The 20,467-nt window shown below is 40.3% G+C and overlaps 1 protein-coding gene across 1 annotated transcript in view; it reads left to right on the forward strand.

The window, feature by feature from the left end:
- Positions 1-20,467, forward strand: part of LOC126251952 (dolichyl-phosphate beta-glucosyltransferase) — a 118,791-nt gene that overhangs the window by 64,096 nt on the left and 34,228 nt on the right. The window contains exon 4 of the mRNA XM_049952718.1: positions 6,850-6,958. Coding sequence (XP_049808675.1) covers positions 6,850-6,958 — 109 coding nt within the window. The remainder of the gene's footprint in view (positions 1-6,849; positions 6,959-20,467) is intronic.

The raw sequence follows: 20,467 nt of genomic DNA on the forward strand, positions 1-20,467 counted from the left end.
TTTGACTCATAAAGGACTCACAAGATTGGTCCAGAGCTAGAAAGTCAACATAGTCAGCAGTTCTTACATTTTTAAATGAAATACTAATGCAGTGCATGATAAGCAACATACACTGAAGAACCAAAGAAACTTGTACACCTACCTAATACCGTGCAGGGCCCCCGTGAGCACACAGTGCTGCTGCATCACGACATGGCATGGACTTGACTAATGTCTGAAGTAGTGCTGGAGGGAATTAACACCCTGAATTCCACAGGGTTGTCCATAAATCTGTAAGAGTATGAGGGGGTGGAGATCTCTTCTGACCAGCACGTTGCAAGGCATCCCAGATGTGCTCAATAATGTTCATGTTTGTTGAGTTTGGTAGCCAGCGGAAGTGTTTAAACTCAGAAGAGTGTTCCTGGAGCTACTGTGTAACAATTCTGAACGTGTGGGTTGTCATATTGTCCTTCTGGAAATGCCCAAGTCCATCGGAATGCACAATGGGCATGAATGGATGCAGGTGATCAGACAGGATGCTTACGCACATGTCACCTGTCTGAATCATATCTAGATGCATCAGGGGTCCCATATCACTCCAATTGCATATGCCCACACCATTACAGAGCCTCCACCAGCTTGAACAGTCCACTGCTGACATGCAGAGTTAATGGATTCATGAGGTTTGTCTCTATACCCGTACACGTCCGTCTTCTCAGTATAATTTGAAATGAGACTCATCTGACAAGGAAACATCGGCTATACATGTATGTTAGGTTGTGGACACAAGTAAATAAATAAAAAGTTCCAAAGAAAGTATGTGCTGATAGGAGTGAATATTACCGAATTATCAGTTTAATAAGTTGTGGTTGCAACATACTAACACAAATTCTTTACAGAAGAATAGAGACAGTGGTAGAAGCTGACCATGGGGAAGATCATTTTGGACACATGAGGCACTACTGAACCTATGACTTCTCATAGAAGATAAATTAAGGAAGGCAAACCTACATTTATAGCATTTGCATACTCGGAGAAAGTTTTGACATTGTTGACTGGAATACTCTTCTTTTAAATCTTGAAGGTAGCAGGGGTAAAATACAGAGAGCAAAGGCTATTTACAATGTTTACAAAAACCAGACTGCAGTTATAAGAGTCAAGGGTCATGAAAGGGAAGCAGTGGTTGAGAAGGGGGTGGGATGGGGTTGTAGCCTATGACCGATGTTATTCAGTCTGTTCACTGAGCAAGCAGGAAAGGAAACAAAAGAAAAATTTGTAGTAGGAATTAAAGTTTAGGGAGAAGAAATAAAAACTTTGAAGTTTGCTGATAACGATTTAATTCTGTCAGAGACAGCAAAGGACTTGGAAGAGCAGTTAGACAGAATGAACAGTGTCTTGAAAGGAGGATATAAGATGAATGTCAGCAAAAGCAAAACAAGGGTAATGGAATGTAGTAGAATTAAATCAGGCAATGTGAGGGAATTAGGTTGGGAAATGAGACACTAAAAGAAGCAGGTCAGTTTTGTTATTTGGGCAGCAAAGTAACTGATGGTGGATGAATCAGAGAAGATATAAAATATGGACTGACAATGACGAAAAGTGTTTCTGAAGAAGAGAACTCTCTTAACATTGGATATAGATTTAAGTGTCAGGAAGTCTTTTCTGAAAGTATCTTTATGTAGTGTAGCCATGTGTGAAAGTAAAATATGGACAATAAACAGTTTAGACAAGAAGAGAATAGAAACTTTTGAAATGTGGTTCTACAGAAGAATGCTGAAGATTGGGTGGGTAGATCACGTAAATAATGATGAGGTACTGAGTAGAATTAGGGAGAACAGAAATTTGTGCACAACATGACTAGAAGAAGGGATCGGTTGATAGGTCACTTTATGAGACATAGAGGGAACACCACTTTAGTATTGGAGGAAATTGTGGGGGTAAAAATTGTAGAGGGAGATCGGGAGATGAATACAGTAAGCAAATTCAGAAGAATTTAACTTGCAGTAGTTATTTGGGGAGGAAGAGGCCAGCACAGGATAGAGTAACATGGAGTACTGCATCAAACCAGTTTTTGGACTTAAGGCCACATCAACTGTCTTATGGCATCATATTCCAGGGCTAACCTGTCATTGAGGAAAGAACAATGTTTTCTGCACGTATCCACCCTAGAACATTTTGTAGACAGCTCTTCAACCAGCTGAGCATAGTGACAACAGCGTCACAGTACACTATGTCCCTTACATTGTTTGTTGCCAACAATCAGTCATAGTTTTGAAACAACAGTAACTTTCATAAATGTAATACTGGTAGGAGAAATGATTTACACTATCCATAACTCAGGTTTAGTATGGCGCAGAAAGAAGTGAGGTTTCAGCCATAAAAATCTTTGACCACCTGTCCATTGAAGTAAAGATTTTAATAGAGAATAAAATTAATTTCAAGTACAAACTATCTGCTTGACAACTTCTTCTACTCCAAAGAATAATTTCTGAATGTGTAGTACGATGGTGTGTGTGTGTGTGTGTGTGAGAGAGAGAGAGAGAGAGAGAGAGAGAGAGAGAGAGAGAGCGCACAGTGCGTGCATCTGTGATACAAATTTTTGGCTCAGAATAATTCTATTCATTCTTACTGCCACTGGCTGGTAACACATGATCTTGCCTAAATTGTATGATTTCTTAATCTTTGCAGGTAAGTTATAGGCTTCATAGGATGCTCTTAACTGTTTCCCATTGATCAATGTGTGGGATTCAGTAATTCTTTTTCTGTATAAGATGATTCCAATAGTCATTAAAAACTGTGCAGGTCTTTTGGATTAGGAAGCAAGTTTCATAAGTGGGTGACTTTCTAATTATGTAAGTTCCTGACTTTCAATTGCTAAGCATTCTTTCTAAATTGGTTACATATTTCATTCTTCAGTATTTGCAGAAATGAAAGCAAATCCATATTGCTGAAATATTTTACTGTAGTTTTGCTTTTTTACATGCATGTCTACAATTCTCTCTCTCTGCACTTACCTGTCATAGCTGAAAGGTCCTGTTGCTGCAGGATCTGTGGTCTCATTATTATGTGGTGACTTGGTCTTTGAAAGATGTAACTACTTATCCATTGCTATGCTATTTTGAATTATGTGTGTCGAGAAACAATGCCAGCCCCTAACTTGACAAAATCTACCTGCTTGTTTCTGACCTTGTATGCCAAAGCATAGTAGAAACACTGGATTACTTTATACAATATTCTATCAGTTTTACACTAAACAGATAAACACTGTCACTCAAACTGAGAAGTTTGGTGGATCTCTCAACACAACAGATCATAAACTTTTACTATCCATGCCCACTCATTCAGCAACACAGCTAGTTCTTGGGTGTGATTGTGGGAACCTGACAGGAGTTCCCTACACTTCAGTAGTTACACATTGGTCAAAGTAGAGGCAACAGATGACCTAAATCTATTATTAGTGACAGCTATGAATGATTGCAATAAAATACGAAAAACTGAAACCAATGGTTGTAAGCGGTGAGTGGTTGCAGTTGATCATTTTTTACTATGCAACAAACTATATGAACACTGTTGTGAAAGTGAAGGATAAGATTAAGAGTCACAAAACATTTTTTTCCGGATTACTATATGAGTCCCAGTTTGAGAAGCCCTGCAACACTGATTTGTTTGTGCTGATATGGAACCTATGTAAAGCATTTGGGTGGGAAATAAAGTAGGCAAGTAGAGGCCAGTGGTTGTGTTCATCCACAGAGATTACTTCACTGTTATTATTTGACTGGGACACTTTCTGGAATTTTATGCTAGAATAGAGTGTATGTTACTGAGTTGTGCATGTTTGACGATGATCAAGCATTGTGTCAAGAGAAGTGACCTATGGAGAACAACGTTCACAGACATCAGTGAGATGAATACAGTAAGCAAATTCAGAAGAATTTAACTTGCAGTAGTTATTTCGGGAGGAAGAGGCTAGCACAGTTCTTGCAACATTCAGAAGCATAAGGCCCTTGTCCAGACTCCCAGTTTTTTTCTTAGGTCTGTGATGAAACTTCATAGGAAAATTTCTAAACATGTTGTTTCTGAAGGAATGTCCCATAGTGCTCACTCACAAATCATAAGATTTAACATTGCATTGAACTATACAGACACAGCCCTACTGTATTTTATGCCAAAGGAAGGCAATCTGCCAAGTCAAACAATGTCCCTCACTGTGTGTGAAACATACAATTTGTTTATGAATACTATGGGATGTAAGACACTAGGAGATATGAAAGTTTGTGTTTGTCCTCAATGCATGCTTGGTGGCCGAGGCGTTTAAGGTGACAGCTTGCTTAAAGTCAGAAATCTGGGTCCGAATCATGGTCCAGCACAAATTTTCAAAAGTTATTATAAATCATATAGCCGTTGTACAATCACATTCACAATTTCACATTTCATAATTTAATGTGGCTGTCAATCGTCAGCAGTGTCATGTATGTATGTCCGAAGGAACATTACATTGGACTATACAGACACTGTGCTGCTGTATTTTATACCAAAGCAAGGAAATCTGATGAGCAAAACAATGTCTCTCCCTCAACAGGAATCAGGCAATTTGTATGTTAGCATTATGGAATGTAAGACACCAGGACATATGGAAGTTTGGGTCGGTCCTAGAGGTGTACTCAGATGGCAAGGGAAGTTATGGTGATTGCTTGTGTAAAGTGGGAAATCTGGATTTGAGTGCTGGTCCAGTGCAAATGTTTGAATGTTACTAGTAAATGCGTGTCCGAAGGAACATTGCATTGGACTATACAGTCACTGTAAAATACAGAGACAGCCGTACTGTGGTTTTCTATTTGTGATGTACTGTACTTGCCTCATTTCCTTGACTCCTGCGAGACTTTTCTGTGTAATTTACCTGAAGTCATTTGTCATTGTTGTGTTCACAGAATTCTTCTACTACAATTGCATTTTTTCCGATTCCCCTATTTTCCTTGCCTGGCACAAATATTCATGTTGTGTCACAACATATTCATTGCAAGAAGGTCTATTCATTCACACTTTTTGTCATGTTTATGGCCTACTGTGAGCTAGCTGCCTACACAATACGCTTACTGTGATTTTACTGCAGTGTAGAAACATGTGTTGAAATGTATACTGGGCCTAATCTGTGGGCACTGGGAGTTGTGCAGTTGTTTTATGATTGATGTGATAAGATGCTGCATTATCTACGAGGGCGGTTCAGAAAGTAACCTCCGATTGGTCACAGTGCGGGTTGTGGGGGGAGTAGCGACGCCATCTGTGCGTTAACGCACTCAACAGGTCAGTCGGCATCAAGCCGTGGTCGAGTGAACGTCGTACCTGCGCTAGTTTAGTTTTTGTGGCAGTTTGAAATGTGTGCTGCAATAGAAAACCCCGCCAAATGTGAAGTGCGTGCTGTCATAAGGTTTTTTACAGCCAAAGGATATTCTGCAGCAGCTATTCATCGTGAGCTTTGTGCCGTGTACGGACCAAGAGTTATGAGTGAAGGAGTTGTCCGTGAATGGGTACATTTATTTAAAAGTGGATGAGAAAACGTTCATGATGAAGAGAGGAGTGGTAGACCATCACTGGTGACTGACGAACTCGTTCAGACAGTTGATGCAAAAGTTCGTGAAAATCGACGTTTCTCAATGTCGGAGTTGTCTACTGGTTTTGCACAGATTTCTAAGACTCTCTTGTACGAGATAGTGACAGCAAGATTGGGTTACCGTAAGTTCTGTGCACGATGGGTGCCCAAAATTCTTACCGACCACCACAAAACTCAAAGAATGGCCTCTGCATTAGACTTTCTGTCACGTTATGAGGACGAAGGAGAACCATTGTTAAACAGAATCATGAGCGGTGACGAAACCTGGATTAAGTACGTGAACCCTGAGACAAAAGAACAATCAAAGATGTGGGCACATTCAAATTCGCCTACCAAACCAAGAAAAGCCTCGCAAGATTTTTCTGCCAGAAAACTGATGGCAACGGTGTTTTGGGATGCCAAAGGGGTGTTGTTGGTTGAATTCATGGAACGTGGTACGACCATTAATCAAGACGTGTACTGTGAAACAATAAAAAAGTTACGACGGGCTATACAGAACAAACGCCGTGGTATGCTGACTTCCGGTATCGTTTTTTTGCACGATAACGCCCGTCCTCACTCTGCTCGCAGAACAACGGCCCTTCTTGAGTCCTTCAAGTGGGACGTTATCAACCATCCACCTTACAGCCCAGACCTGGCGCCAAGTGATTATCACCTCTTCATGCATTTGAAGAAATGGCTCGGGTCACAGCGGTTTGATGACGACGAAGAGCTCAAAGATGCGGTCACAGGCTGGCTCCAGGCACAAGCGGGTGATTTTTATGCAGAAGGAATTTCAAAGCTTGTGAAGAGATACGATAAGTGCCTCAATCACTATGGAGACTATGTAGAAAAATAGTGCAAAGATGTAGTTGTATGATGTATATATTAAAATATTTTTATTTAAGTTGGTGTATTTTTTTAAATCAACTGGAGGTTACTTTCTGAACGGCCCTCGTATTACTGTCCTGTCAAAAACTTACTTTAGTCAATACTGATATTTCTATCCTGTTTCTTTTGCATATATAGGTTTTGTAACAGTCAGTTACTTAAATCCAGGTAATGCTCAGTTAGTTAACATAACCTGTTCTGTTCCACAACTAGTTTGCAGCATCCCCAAAGTGGGTGGCTCATTTGCCATTTTATTGTTTTCTCAAGTACATTTTCTTTTAATGCAGTACATGAATTTTTACTGTTAAATTAAGTTCAACCACTTTATCTGTTTTTGATAGTGTATGTGTGCTTTTGCTCACATTATGAGTTTTCTTTGTCTTTATTTTCAGGGTGTTCTAAGCTCCCGAGGAGCTGTTATACTTTTTGCTGATGCTGATGGTGCTACAAAGTTTTCAGAACTTGAAAAACTTGAAACGAGCCTCCAGAAGTTGACTGGAGGTACAAAGTCTCATTATTACATGTATTTCTTTTTAATTATACTTTGCACTGCTGTGGTTCAAAATGCATGAGACCTTCATCCTTCTGATATATGTATTATTATCAATACTTTATTAAAATTTAAAACATATCTTATTTGTGAAGAGACAGTAGTCATATTCTAATCTGAATCCTCTTCCCTAACTGCCATTTTATACAGTCTTCACTTCATGAGAAATGTCTCAGATTTTATGAAATCCATGTCTGATTTTACATTTACTGTTGATAGTGCTGATGTTATGAGTTGATGCACTGTTCCTCAGGAACATTGCTGACAGATAGCGTAATTCCAAGTGTACATAAATGGTTCCCTTTGACACTTAGTTGAAGTGAACATAGTCGTTTGCACAAATATGTGTATCATAATCATTTTAGTCTGCAGCAAACTATCTCAGTCACACTATGTGTCACTTTTAATTCCAATAACTGTGTAAACATGTAATATTTAATCCCACTATGGCTGCTGGTCTAACTTGTTAATTTTTGTTGGCAGTTGGACTAGTACAAGCAAGATGAACTGAAGATAGACTGGACAGTCATTTTTTTCATTGTGCAGTAAACAGTAAAACAAATTACTCCTTTAATTTTGAATGTGATCAACAGTTATAGAACAGCAGTGACCAAGCTTTCTAACAAGGTTGCTGAGCAGTATATTGCTACAGTTCAGAGCACGTCCCATGAACAAATTACAGCTATGTCTGCATCTTCATGACTACTCTAGAAATCACACTTAAGTGTATGGCAGAGGGTTCATTGAACCACTGTCAGGCTACCGTATTTACTCTAATCTAAGCCGCACTCGAATCTAAACCGCACCTGAAAAATGAGACTCGAAATCAAGGAAAAAAATTTTTCCTGAATCTAAGCCGCACCTGAAATTTGAGACTCGAAATTCAAGGGGGGAGAAAAGTTTTAGACCGCACCTCCAAATCAAAACAGAGTTGGTCCATTGTAACATGAGACACAATTTAGGTCAAATGGATGAAGACACAGCTACAGTGATTTGGTTCGAGTCATAAGCTTGACAGTTAAGCTTTACCAAGTAGCCATTGCTATGTGTCTAGGTGCTCCGTCCTTATTTGTACGGGTACCCTTCCTTTTTCACGTGCTTCGTGAATCGATTGCTTATTTTGCATTGATCTGATAAGTGCTGTTTTCTTTGTTATAGGTGTTTACGTTACTCTAAGCTGAAACTGCATTATTTTAATGTGTCATGCATTGTTTGTCGCATTCTGATAATGAGTGTTTACGATCTGTTGCCGCTCACGGCATGGCTTGCTTTTGTGCGCGCTACCGCGGCTTACAATAAAAACAAAAAGAGAGGCATTGTCTCATAAGCGAAACAATGGCAAGAGACTGCTATTTGTTGTTACTTACACTGCTACTTTCTTTGATAATGATCAACAAGAACCAAATAATAGACTGCGTATGATAGAAGATGTTGGGAACGAGAGTTTAGCAAAAATTTTTCTCCGTTTGAAAATCTTTGCAAACGCCTCTTTAGTACATTACATTCTGCACAGAAATTAGAGTCACCTTAGATTTAAAAATCTAGTCAGTTGCCGTGCTTTATTTCCTACGGTATCACTATTCAGCATAAGAATAATACAAATATAAACATGACATGATATGTATATTCTTCCGTGTTTGCTGTTGTCGCAATCTAGTTTCGTAGTTTATTAGGCAGACAGGATTCAAATGAGATAGCAGCAAACATGAAGGAATACATGGCATAATGTTTACATTCTTCTACCTTTTCTTTTAATTTATTTACTGACGCAGAGGTTTTGGGCCAGTATTGATTTTTGTGCCTGCAAAGCATGCCTGTGTAGTGCTACATATATTCAAAATGATTCAAATGGCTCTGAGGACTGTGGGACTTAACTTCTAAGGTCACCAGTCCCCTAGAACTTAGAACTACTTAAACCTAACTAACCTAAGGACATCACACACATCCATGCCCGATGCAGGATTCGAACCTGCGACCGTAGCGATCGCGGTTCCAGATTGTAGCGCCTAGAAGCGCTCGGCCACCCTGGCCAGCTACATATATTCGATGGCAGAAGTTAGTTGTGGCAGCACCTACCAACATTTTTCAGAACTTCTGCTTACTTTGCACTCGATTCTAAGGCGCAATCGGTTTTTGGGATTACAAAAACCAGAAAAAAAGTGCAGCTTGGATTCGAGTAAATACGGTATTTTTCTACCATTCCACTCTCAAAACAGCATGCAGGAAAACCAACAGTTAAAATTTTCTTTATGAGCTCTGATTTCTCGTATTTTATTATGATGATAATTTCTACCTATGTAGTTGATGTCAAGAAAATATTTTTGCACTTGGAGGAGAAAGTTGGCAATTGAAATTTCATGAAAAGATCTTGCCGCTGTGAAAAACACCTTTATTTTAGTGATTGCCATCCCAACTTGTGTCTCATATCCATGACACTCTCACCTGTACTTCATAATAATACAAAATGAGTTGCCGTTATTTGAATGTTATCGATGTCCTCTGTCAGTTCTGTCGGGTATGGATACTCCAGCAGAGCATGAACAAATGTAGTGTAGGCTTTAGTAGATCAGTTGCATCTTCTAAGTTTTCTGTCAATAAAACTCAGTCTGGCTTGCCATCCCCACATTTTCTATATGTGAAATGGAAGGACTGAACCAGAGACATCAAAGGTTCTGTGACAAGGTAAGCTGTGCCATAGAGTTGAGAACTGGAGACATTTTCTATGTGAAATGGAAGGACTGAACCAGAGACTTCAAAGGTTCTGTGACAAGATAAGCTGTGCCATAGAGTTGAGAACTGTAGAGTCCCCCTAAATGGATCAGGTGTACACCACACATCAGAGGCTCCTACTTACGTAGCTGACTGTGTATAGGGTGGATACAAGGATTTTTTTTTATATTAGCTGTGATAGCTTTAGGAAACACAAAAACGTCAGTGGAAGGCCGAAAGAAATGCCTGCCACAAATGAGAGTATTAAAATCCTAATGGTAAATTGCCAAAGCATTTGCAACAAAGTGCGAGAGTTTGAAGTGCTCCTGAAAAGCAGTGGAGCTCACATAATACTAGTTGCAGAAAGCTGGTTGAAACCTGATATTTGTAGCAGTTAGATTTGGGGGGGGGGGGGGGGGATGTAAGTGCATATTGAAAGGATAGGCAAATGGGAACTGGAGGTGGTGTATTTGTCACAACAGACAATAAACTCAAATCGACTGAGATAGAAACTGAAGCTGCAGAGACACTATTTGGGCAAGATTCAGAATCAGCAATTGGCATAAAATGATAATTGGGTCCTCCTATAGCCCACCAGATTCGTCTCCAGATTACAGTTTCATTAGGGTGTTATCACTAGGGATATGATAGATACTGCCTACAGGAAAATTAAAGAGACCATTAGAGAAAAGAGAGCTCAGATGGAAAACCAGTTCTAAGCAAAGAAAGGAAAGCAAAAAGGTGGAAGGAGTATCTAGACGGTCTATACAAGGGCAGTGTACTTGAGGGCGGTATTATGGAAATGGAAGAGGACATAGATGAAGATGAAATGGGAGATATGATACTGTATGAAAAGTTTGACAGAGCACTGAAAGACCTAAGCTGAAACAAAGCCTCAGTAGTAGAAAACGTTCCATTGTAACTACTGATAGCCTTGGGAGAGCCAGCCCTGACAAAACTCTACCATCTGGTGAGCAAGATGTATGGGACAGGTGAAGTACCCTCAGACTTCAAGAAGAATATAATAATTCCAATTCCAAAGAAAACAGATGTTGACAAGTGTGAAAATTACCGAACTATCAGTTTAATAAGTCACGGTTGCAAAATACTATCACAAATTGTTTACACACAACTGGAAATACTGGTAGAGGATCAGTTTGGGTTCTGTAGAAATGTTGGAACACGTGAGGCAGTACTGACCCTATGACTTACGTTGAATGAAATGAAGTCCCATGCATCTTTACAGAGCGTAGGGGAACAATGCGGGAGGCCCGCACCGCTTTACTAGGCAAGGTCCTAGTGGAGGTGGTTTGCCATTGCCTTCCTCCGACCGTGATGGGGATGAATGATGATGACAAACACGACACAACACCCAGTCATCTCGAGGCAGGAAAAATCCCTGACCCCGCCGGGAATCGAACCCGGAACCCCGTGCTCGGGAAGCGAGAACGCTACCGCGAGACCACGAGCAGCGGACTTATGTTAGAAGATGGATTAAGGAAAGGCAAACCTATGTTCTAGCATTTGTAGACTTTTGACAATGTTGATTGGAATACTCTCTATCAAATTCTGAAGGTTTCAGGAGTCAAATACAGGGAGTGAAAGGCTATCTACAATTTGTACAGAAACCAGATGGCAGTCATAAGAGTTAAGGGGTATGAAAGGGAAGAACTGATTGAGAAGGGAATGAGGCAGGGTTGTAGCCTATCCCCGATGTTATTCAATCTGTATATTCAGCAAGCAGTAAAGGAAACAAAAGAAAAATTCAGAGTAGGAATTAAAATCCATGGAGAAGAAATAAAAACTTTGCAATTTGCCGATGACATTGTAATTCTGTCACAGACAGCACAGGACCTGGAAGAGCAGTTGAACGGAATTGACATTATCTTTAAAGAAGGATATGAGATGAACATCAACAAAAGCAAAATGAGGATAATGGAATGTAGTCGAATTAAATCAGGTGATGCTGAGGGAATTAGATTTGGATTAGTAGATGAGTTTTCCTTTTTGGGGAGCAAAAGAACTATGATGGTCAAAGTAGAGAGGATACAAAATGCAGACTGGCAATGGCAAAGAAAGCATTTTTGAAGAGGAGAATTTTTTTAACATTGAGTATAGATTTATGTGTCAGAAAGTTTTTTCTGAAAGTATTTGTATGGAGTGTAGCCATGTATGGAAGTGAAACATGGACAGTAACTAGTTAGACAAGGAGAGAATAGAAGCTTTTAAAATGTGGTGCTACAGAAGAATGCTGAAGATAAGATGGGTAGATCATGTAACTAATGAGGAGGTACTGAATAGAATTGGGGAGAAGAGGAATTTGTGGCACAACTTGACTAGAAGAAAGGATCGGTTGGTAGGACATGTTTCTGTGGCATCGAGGGATGACGAAATTAGTATTGGAGGGCAGTGTGGAGGGTAAAATCTGTAGAGGGAGACTAAGAGATGAATACACTAACCAGATTCAGAAGTATGTAGGTTGCAGTAGTTACTTGGAAATGAATAAACTTGCACAGGATAGAGTAGCATGGAGTGCTGCATCAAACCAGTCTCTGCACTGAAGTCCACAACAACAACAAGGCATCCTGTGAAGCATTACTAAATGCCTTCTCAGAAAACTACCTAGAACAGATAGTTAGGAACCCCACTCATGTTGGAACTACAGTGTATTGGATGTAATGGCAACAAATGGGCCTGACGTCTTTGAGGATGTCAGAATCGAAACTGGTATCAGTAACTACACTCGTTTGTGGCAACAGTGATTACTTAAGTACCAAGGACAACTAAAACAAGCAGAGAGATATTAACTGCAGTAAAGTAATAAAAAGTCAGCAGTGTCATATCTCAGTGAAGAACGTGAAACTTCCAGTGCAGGGCAGAAACAAAAAGAGGAACTATGGTCCAAGTATAAAAGAATAATTGATTATGCACTGTACAGATGTACACCCAGGAGTACAGTTAATAATGGGAAGGAAACTTCATGGTATACAATCACTGTAAAGAAATTTATAAAAAGACAGAAATTACTGCATAATTTGTGTGAAACAAAGCATAGGGGTACAGATAGAGAGGTGCTGAATGAAATGCGTTTGGCTGTCAAGCAGTGCGTGATGGCTTCAAGTAACTACTGTAGCAGAATATTGTCAAATAATATTTCACAAAACCCATAGAAATTCTGCTCATATGTAAAGGCTTTTAGTGGAACCAAAGTTTGTCTCCAGTCCCTACTGAATCAGACAGGAACTGCAATTGAGGAAAGCATAGAAAAAGCTGAAATACTTAAAACTCCATTTTCAAACGTTACTTTACAAAGGAAAACCCAGGAGAATTGCTCAAATTTAATTCTCATACCACTGAAAAGATGAATGAAATAAATATTAGTGTCAGTGGTGTTGAGAACCATCTGAAATTGTTAAAACTGAATAAAGCTCCAGGGCCCAATGGAATCATTGTCAAATTCTGTACTGCATTTTCCCCTCTTCTAACTATAATCTATTGTAGACCCTTGAACAAAAGAACATATCCAGTTCTTGGAAAAAACCACAGGTCACATCCGTTTACAAGAAGGATAGTAGAAGTGATCAACAAAACTACTGTGTAATATCCTTTATACCTTGAACAGGATGACCCTCCGTTTTAAGTAGCATGGATTCCAAAAACATCGAACATGTGAAACACAATTTGCACTTTTCTCACATACTGTCCTTGCAGAGTGGAACTGATAAACCTTTACCAGGTTTGGGCAGCATTTTGTATTCCAAACATCATAAATCTGCTTTCAACACGCCCAAATGGGGTAATCATCACGGTCTTGGGAATGTCTTCCTCCACCATGGATATTTGCTTGTATAATTGGGCACAGTCCAAAACACTGAGTACTGTTGTGCCATGCAGCATGTAATTGTAGGCCCGCAACATCTGCATGAGAAAGTGATCAGGTATAGTTCTGGAGTTGAGTGCATGGATGCCAGCATCTTCGTTTCTTCAGGATGAGGTGCAGTGCAGGTAACTATGGGCTACATGATGGTCAGATTATTCCTTTTTTAAGCATCTTGTCAAATTCTGCGATGGCCAAATGATCAGGTGCCAAATGCATGGATCTACAAGATACCAGAGGACCATCTGTAGTTTCAGTTCTATGCACCGTATTATATGATACATGTGTAGGTGTGCATGGAGGTCTGCTCAAAGTTGGAAACTGTCTTAGAAGAGAGGCATACTTCACTACAGATGCCTGAATCAGCTGAACACTGTGCACTGATGTATTGTGTTGAAGGCCTGCTGTCATCAGTCCAGTAATGTGCCAGCAGGTCGGCTCTTATAATCGGCTCCGTAATGTTGGTGACAGTGAAGTCTCAGTTGAACGGGTGGTGCAGTCACAAATTCAACTTGATCCATGGTGTTCCATGTGTTGAAGTGGATGAGTTATTAGCGACAGATAAACGGAATGCCATAGGCAGTCTACAGCTGTGCACTGAAGTTCTTGGTAGGATGTTTAAATCTGAGCTGGTCTCTGTCAGATACATCTGGCTGGGACCTTGTGTCACTAATGAACAGGCACCATAACTTTGTGGGGCAGTCGGGTCTGCCTACTACTGACTACTGCTTTCATTTGAGTATGAACATGGTGCTGTACATTTTTGTACTTGTTCACTGAATCTATGGTGTTACCAGCACATAGATTGTTCCATGCTCGATGACACAGCATTGATTGACGATCAGCTTGTTTTTATCTTCGGTGATAACATCCTCTACCTTTCAAAGCACAACTGTAATTGAGGAAGTGTTTAGTGCTTTGTATTGTTTTGTAACAATGAAAATAGTCAATTTTTGACAATATAATGTAATGGATAGATAAAAAATCTACTCACCAGGTGACAGCAGGAGGACACACATATAAAAAAGTGTTTAACATATGCCAGCTTTGGAGCCAGTGGCTCCTTCTTCTGGCAGAAGGGTTGAAGGGGAAGGAAAAGGGGTGAAGGAAAAGGACTGGAGGAGTTTAGGAAGGAGGGTAGAGTTTGGAAAAAGAGTCTCAGAACCCCGAGTCAGGGGGGACTTACTGGTTGGGATGAGAAGGAAAGACTTTGCTTCTCATTCCATCCTATAAGTCTCCCCTGACCCGAGGTTCTGGGTCACTTTTCCAAACTCTACCCCTTTCCCTAAACCTTTGCGATAGCATCGTACTGAACTGTGTGCTGCCAATGAGTCAAACTATTTGCACTCAACTGTTGCTGTCACTGTTGTTCTAGTGCCCGGCTCTGCCACTGTATTAACCTGTGGAAGTGCAATGGCCTCTTGAATTTGATTGGCGAGCTCCATTACGGTGCCCAACAACATTTCCATTTGTGACCCCATGATCGCTTTGACTTGTGATGGCAGCCTGCTGCTCCACAGTGTTTGTAGTAGATTGTCAGGAACAGTAACTGTATATACCTTGCTCCACAAATGATGCTAATATTGCTGACCGCTTGCAATTGCATATGTCTTCTTGTGTCAGCACATGATGGATTCGCTTCCTGTGCGATGCTGCGACTCTTTGGATTAATCCAATGTGAGCCTTTTGTATGAATCTCTTGAGATGGTGCAGTAATCACATCTTGTACTTCTGCGGCATAGTGGTGGTCAAGTTGACTCACAATGAGGGCGAATTTCATCGAGAGCCATTCATGCGCTCCTGTGTGCACTTCCCAGCTACTGCTAAAGTGCTCAATGTCATTTTCTAACCGTACCACAACCAATCTCTGGTTGAGTGGTAATGTGCGAGTCAGTTTGCTCAGTCATATTATGTGTCTATTCTGACACCGCGCACCACATGCAAACAGTGTGGAAACATTTATTACCTGCAAGCATAAAATATGAAAACAATGAATTAAACATTTCTTGGCCAATGCCTTTACCTCTGTGTTAAGGTTGAGTGGGTAAGAAATGTAGCTACATCTTGCTGGTGCCCAGATAGTGTGGTAATGGACCTCCACTTAAACCCACTTACCTTGGCGCTCCATATCATTCCACTGACTGAAGTTTCTACGTACATCTCATTTTCAAAAAGCACAAGCACACAATGTGATCTCTCTATAGCATAGTTAAAGCAGTAAGAAACCCTTGCTTTCTCGAGGAAAGGTTTTGATTCATGCAACAGTCAGAATAAATTTGACTTTTGGAAGGAAACTATTTACCTTGAAGTGCAGTGACTACCCAAAAAAAAAAATACAAACAAAGCAGCAGCACGAGAATACACATATAAAAAAAGATTTTACACTTGCAAGCATTTGGAGCTCGTGGCTCCCTCTTCCGGCTGGAGGGTTGAAAGGGAAGGAAGAGGGGTGAATGAGAAGGGGTAGAGTTTGGAAAAGTCACCCAGGACCATGGGTCAGGGGAGTCGTACCGGACAGGATGAGAATACCTCTTCCTTCCCTTTCAACCCTTGTGTCAGCAGAAGGAGCCATTGGCACAGAAAGCTTGCATACATAAAGCACTTTTTTATATGTGTGTTCTCCTGCTGCCACCTGGTGAGTAGATTTTTTATCTATCCAATTACATTATATTGTCAAAAATTGGTTATTTTCATTTTTATGAAACAATACAAAGTGTTGTTGTTGTTGTGGTCATCAGTCCTGAGACTGGTTTGATGCAGCTCTCCATGCTACTCTATCCTGTGCAAGCTTCTTCATCTCCCAGTACCTACTGCAGCCTACATCCTTCTGAATCTGCTTAGTGTATTCATCTCTTGGTCTCCCTCTACGATTTTTACCCTCCACGTAGCCCTCCAATACTAAATTGGTGATCCCTCGATGTCTCAGGACATGTCCTACCTACCGATCCCTTCTTCTAGTCAAGTTGTGCTACAAGCTCCTCTTCTCCCCAATTCTATTCAATACCACCTCATTAGTTATGTGATCTACCCATCTAATCTTCAGCATTCTTCTATAGCACCACATTTCGAAAGCTTCTATTCTCTTCTTGTCTAAGCTATTTATCGTCCACGTTTCACTTCCATACATGGCTACACTCCATACAAATACTTTCTGAAATGACTTTCTGACATTTAAATCTATACTCGATGTTAACAAGTTTTTCTTCTTCAGAAACGCTTTCCTTGCCATTGCCAGTCTACATTTTATATCCTCTCTACTTCGACCATCATCAGTTATTTTGCTCCCCAAATATCAAAACTCCTTTACTACTTTAAGTGTCTCATTTCCTAATCTAATTCCCCCAGCATCACCAGACTTAATTCGACTACATTCCATGATCCTCGTTTTGCTTTTGTTGATGTTCATCTTATACCCTCCTTTCAAGACACTGTCCATTCCGTTCAACTGCTCTTCCAAGTCCTTTGCTGTCTCTGGCAGAATTACAATGTCATCGTCGAACCTCAAAGTTTTTATTTCTTCTCCATAGATTTTAATACCTACTCCGAATTTTTTATTTTTTATTTTTTGTTTCCTTTATTGCTTGCTCAATATACAGATTGAGTAACATTGGGGAGAGGCTACAACCCTGTCTCACTCCCTTCCCAACCACTGCCTCCCTTTCATGCCCCTCGACTCTTATAACTGCCGTCTGCTTTCTGTACAAATTGTAAATAGCTTTTCGCTCTCTGTATTTTACCCCTGCCACCTTCAGAATTTGAAAGAGAGTATTCCAATCAACATTGTCAAAAGCTTTCTCTAAGTCTACAAATGCTAGAAACATAGGTTTGCCTTTCCTTAATCTTTCTTCTAAGATTAGTCGTAGGGTCGGTATTGCCTCACGGGTTCAAACATTTCTACGGAATCCAAACCGATCTTCCCTGAGGTCGGCTTCTATCAGTTTTTCCGTTCGTCTGTAAAGAATTCGCGTTAGTATTTTGCAGCTGTGACTTATTAAACTGATGGATCGGTAATTTTCACATCTGTCAACACCTGCTTTCTTTGGGATTGGAATTATTATATTCTTCTTGAAGTCCGAGGGTATTTCACCTGTCTCATACATCTTGCTCACCAGATGGTAAATTTTTGTCAGGACTGGCTCTCCCAAGGCTGCAAGTAGTTCTAATGGAATATTGTCTACTCCGGGGGCCTTGTTTCGACTCAGGTCTTTCAGTGTTCTGTCAAACTCTTCACGCAATATCGTATCTCCCATTTCATCTTCATCTACATCCTCTTCCATTTCCATAATATTGTCCTTAGGTACATCGCCCTTGTATAGACCCTCTATATACTCCTTCCACCTTTCTGCTTCCCCTTCTTTACTTAGAACTGGATTTCCATCAAAGCTCTTGATATTCATGCAAGTGGTTCTCCTTTCTCCAAAAGTCTCTTTAATTTTCCTGTAGGCAGTATCTATCTTACCCCTAGTGAGACAAGCCACTATATCCTTACATTTGTCCTCTAGCCATCCCTGCTTAGCCATTTTGCACTTCCTGTTGATATCATTTCATAAATTGTTGGTTTTATCAGCTTCCCTTGAGTGCGTGCTCCTGAGGCATGCCTCCAAAAAAGAAGATTTCTCCTAGGTTTAGTTGGGAGAAACCGCTATTTTGTGTAAATCTTTTCCCTTAAGTACTTGGGAGGCTTAATAAGGTTAATCCTTCACCTTGTCTCACATTCTGCTCTGAAACTCTAGGAAGATTGCGTGTCAGAAATTAAGTAGCTTCACACTACTTTGCATTCTTCTCCCACTCGTGTGAAAGGGTTGGTCCTGTAATTGCAGGGAAATGATGTCCCTGCAGGGAAACTGCATTTTAACTTGGGGAGTCTGTGGCAGTATTATTCTATCAATGATCTGAAATCTTCCTGATGGCCATGTACCCCTTTCAAGTGAAAATAAACTGTAAAATCTGCTATGTTGGCTCTGATTGCTTCCACGCATACACCCTCCTCTGGTACAGAATTTGAGCTCACATTATGTAATGAAATTAATTATGTACAAAGCAAATATATGTTCCATATCACTACTCCTTTTTTGTGTTTCATTAAATCTCACTCACAGTAGCTCACAAATCAATCACATGCAACCAAAATATTCAGTAACCATCACTGAGGTGGAATGATGCGGAATGGAATGTGGACCTCATAGAGCCGCCACACTACAAGTGCAAATGAGCTTAGAAAAGTATTTAGTTTACAGAAATGCGACGTGTAAATATTTCATGAAGAGTGTAACTCAACATTTTGCCTAATTGTATCTCTGGTTAATAACAAGGGTGGCTTTGGGTTGACATATGCAATGCACAACCCCAAAACTAGGACAAAATGATTTCCATACAGACTATGCCCCCTTATCTAGAGTTCATAATGGAGTTTTGTACTGTGGCACAGAATTCAGTAACAAGTTGGCAGTAAATATCAGGCAGGAAATTGAAAGCTCTCAATTATTCAAAAACAAAGGAAAAGAATATAGTCACTCTTTGTATATAATATTTGGACCCAGGGATGTAAATTCTGCATAATTGTAGTCCTTGTATTCAACAGTGCTTGGCACAGCCAGTATATGAAGAGCTGATAGTTGTTTGTGTAAAATTATGTAAATACTTCGTTTGATGTATTAGATAAAAACAGTAGATGATTAGTATAACAGCTGTTATTTTTAAGTGGCTGTTTTCTTCCCAGTTACTTTAGGATTAAAGGAGACCTCTCACCAAAAAACAGAAGTGTTAAGTTATTGATAGGCATACACAAAGGAAAGAAAACTTGCTAACTTGCACTCTCCACCCAACAGTTTCCCCTTCCTCTGTCCTGTCACCCCCAGCCATTCGTGTCCACACATTGCCTTCATCGTGTGCTGCTTCTGCTGCATCGTACAATTGTGCAGGCCCATATAACTGCCACTCCTCCCTCCTGCATTCCTAGCTGGCAAACTCCAAGCTGTTAGCCAAAAACCCCTGTCCCTCTCCCTGCCTCTCGCCACCCTCTCCCCCTATACATCCCACCCGACACTACCCTCTCCACAATTAGCCTACCTGCTGCAACAAAATAGCATTGGCATTATTAGTCTAGCCAGCACAGTGTAAGGGGCATATATATATAAAACATTCCTCGTGGGAAAAATATATCTAAAAACAAAGATGCTGTAACTTACCAAACGAAAGCGTTGGTATGTTGATAGAGACAAAAAACACACAAACACACACACAAATTTCAAACTTTCGCAACCCCAGGTTGCTTCATTAGGAAAGAGGGAAGGAGAGGGAAAGATGAAAGGATGTGGTTTTAAGGGAGAGGGTAAGGAGTCATTCCAATCCCGGGAGCGGAAAGACTTACCTTAGGGGGAAAAAAGGACAGGTATACACTCGCACACACACACATACATATCCATCCACACATATGTTTTTTTATTGGTGACACACTAAATCAAAGCTCTCGTGTTCAGTTTGTGAACGGTGTGTGTGGAAGTGTGGACTTTCTGCGAGAAGGAGAGCCAGAACTCAAAAGCTAGTTAATACTGTGTTCTGTTATTTGTGTCTGGTTGCCAAACGTCAGTCTGCTAAAGGTGAGTGCTTCTTCTTCTTCTTCTTCTTCTTCTTACACAAGTCATCCACAGAGCCTCTTCCAATCTTCTCATTTCGTGCAAAGACTGTTGTTCACATTTCCTCCCATTGTAATCATCTTTGGTTCAAATCTTCCCTCACCTGATCTCTCCATCTTGTTCTTGGTCTTCTTCCAGTTTCTGTCCATTTGAGAACTCTTCGTGGAAGAGTGATCACCTTTCCTTTATTTAATGAGCAAACTACTCATTTCATAATGCTACAACATTTAAATAAACTT

This window comes from Schistocerca nitens, chromosome 4, assembly GCF_023898315.1.
Source record: "Schistocerca nitens isolate TAMUIC-IGC-003100 chromosome 4, iqSchNite1.1, whole genome shotgun sequence".
NCBI classification, from domain to species: domain Eukaryota; kingdom Metazoa; phylum Arthropoda; class Insecta; order Orthoptera; family Acrididae; genus Schistocerca; species Schistocerca nitens.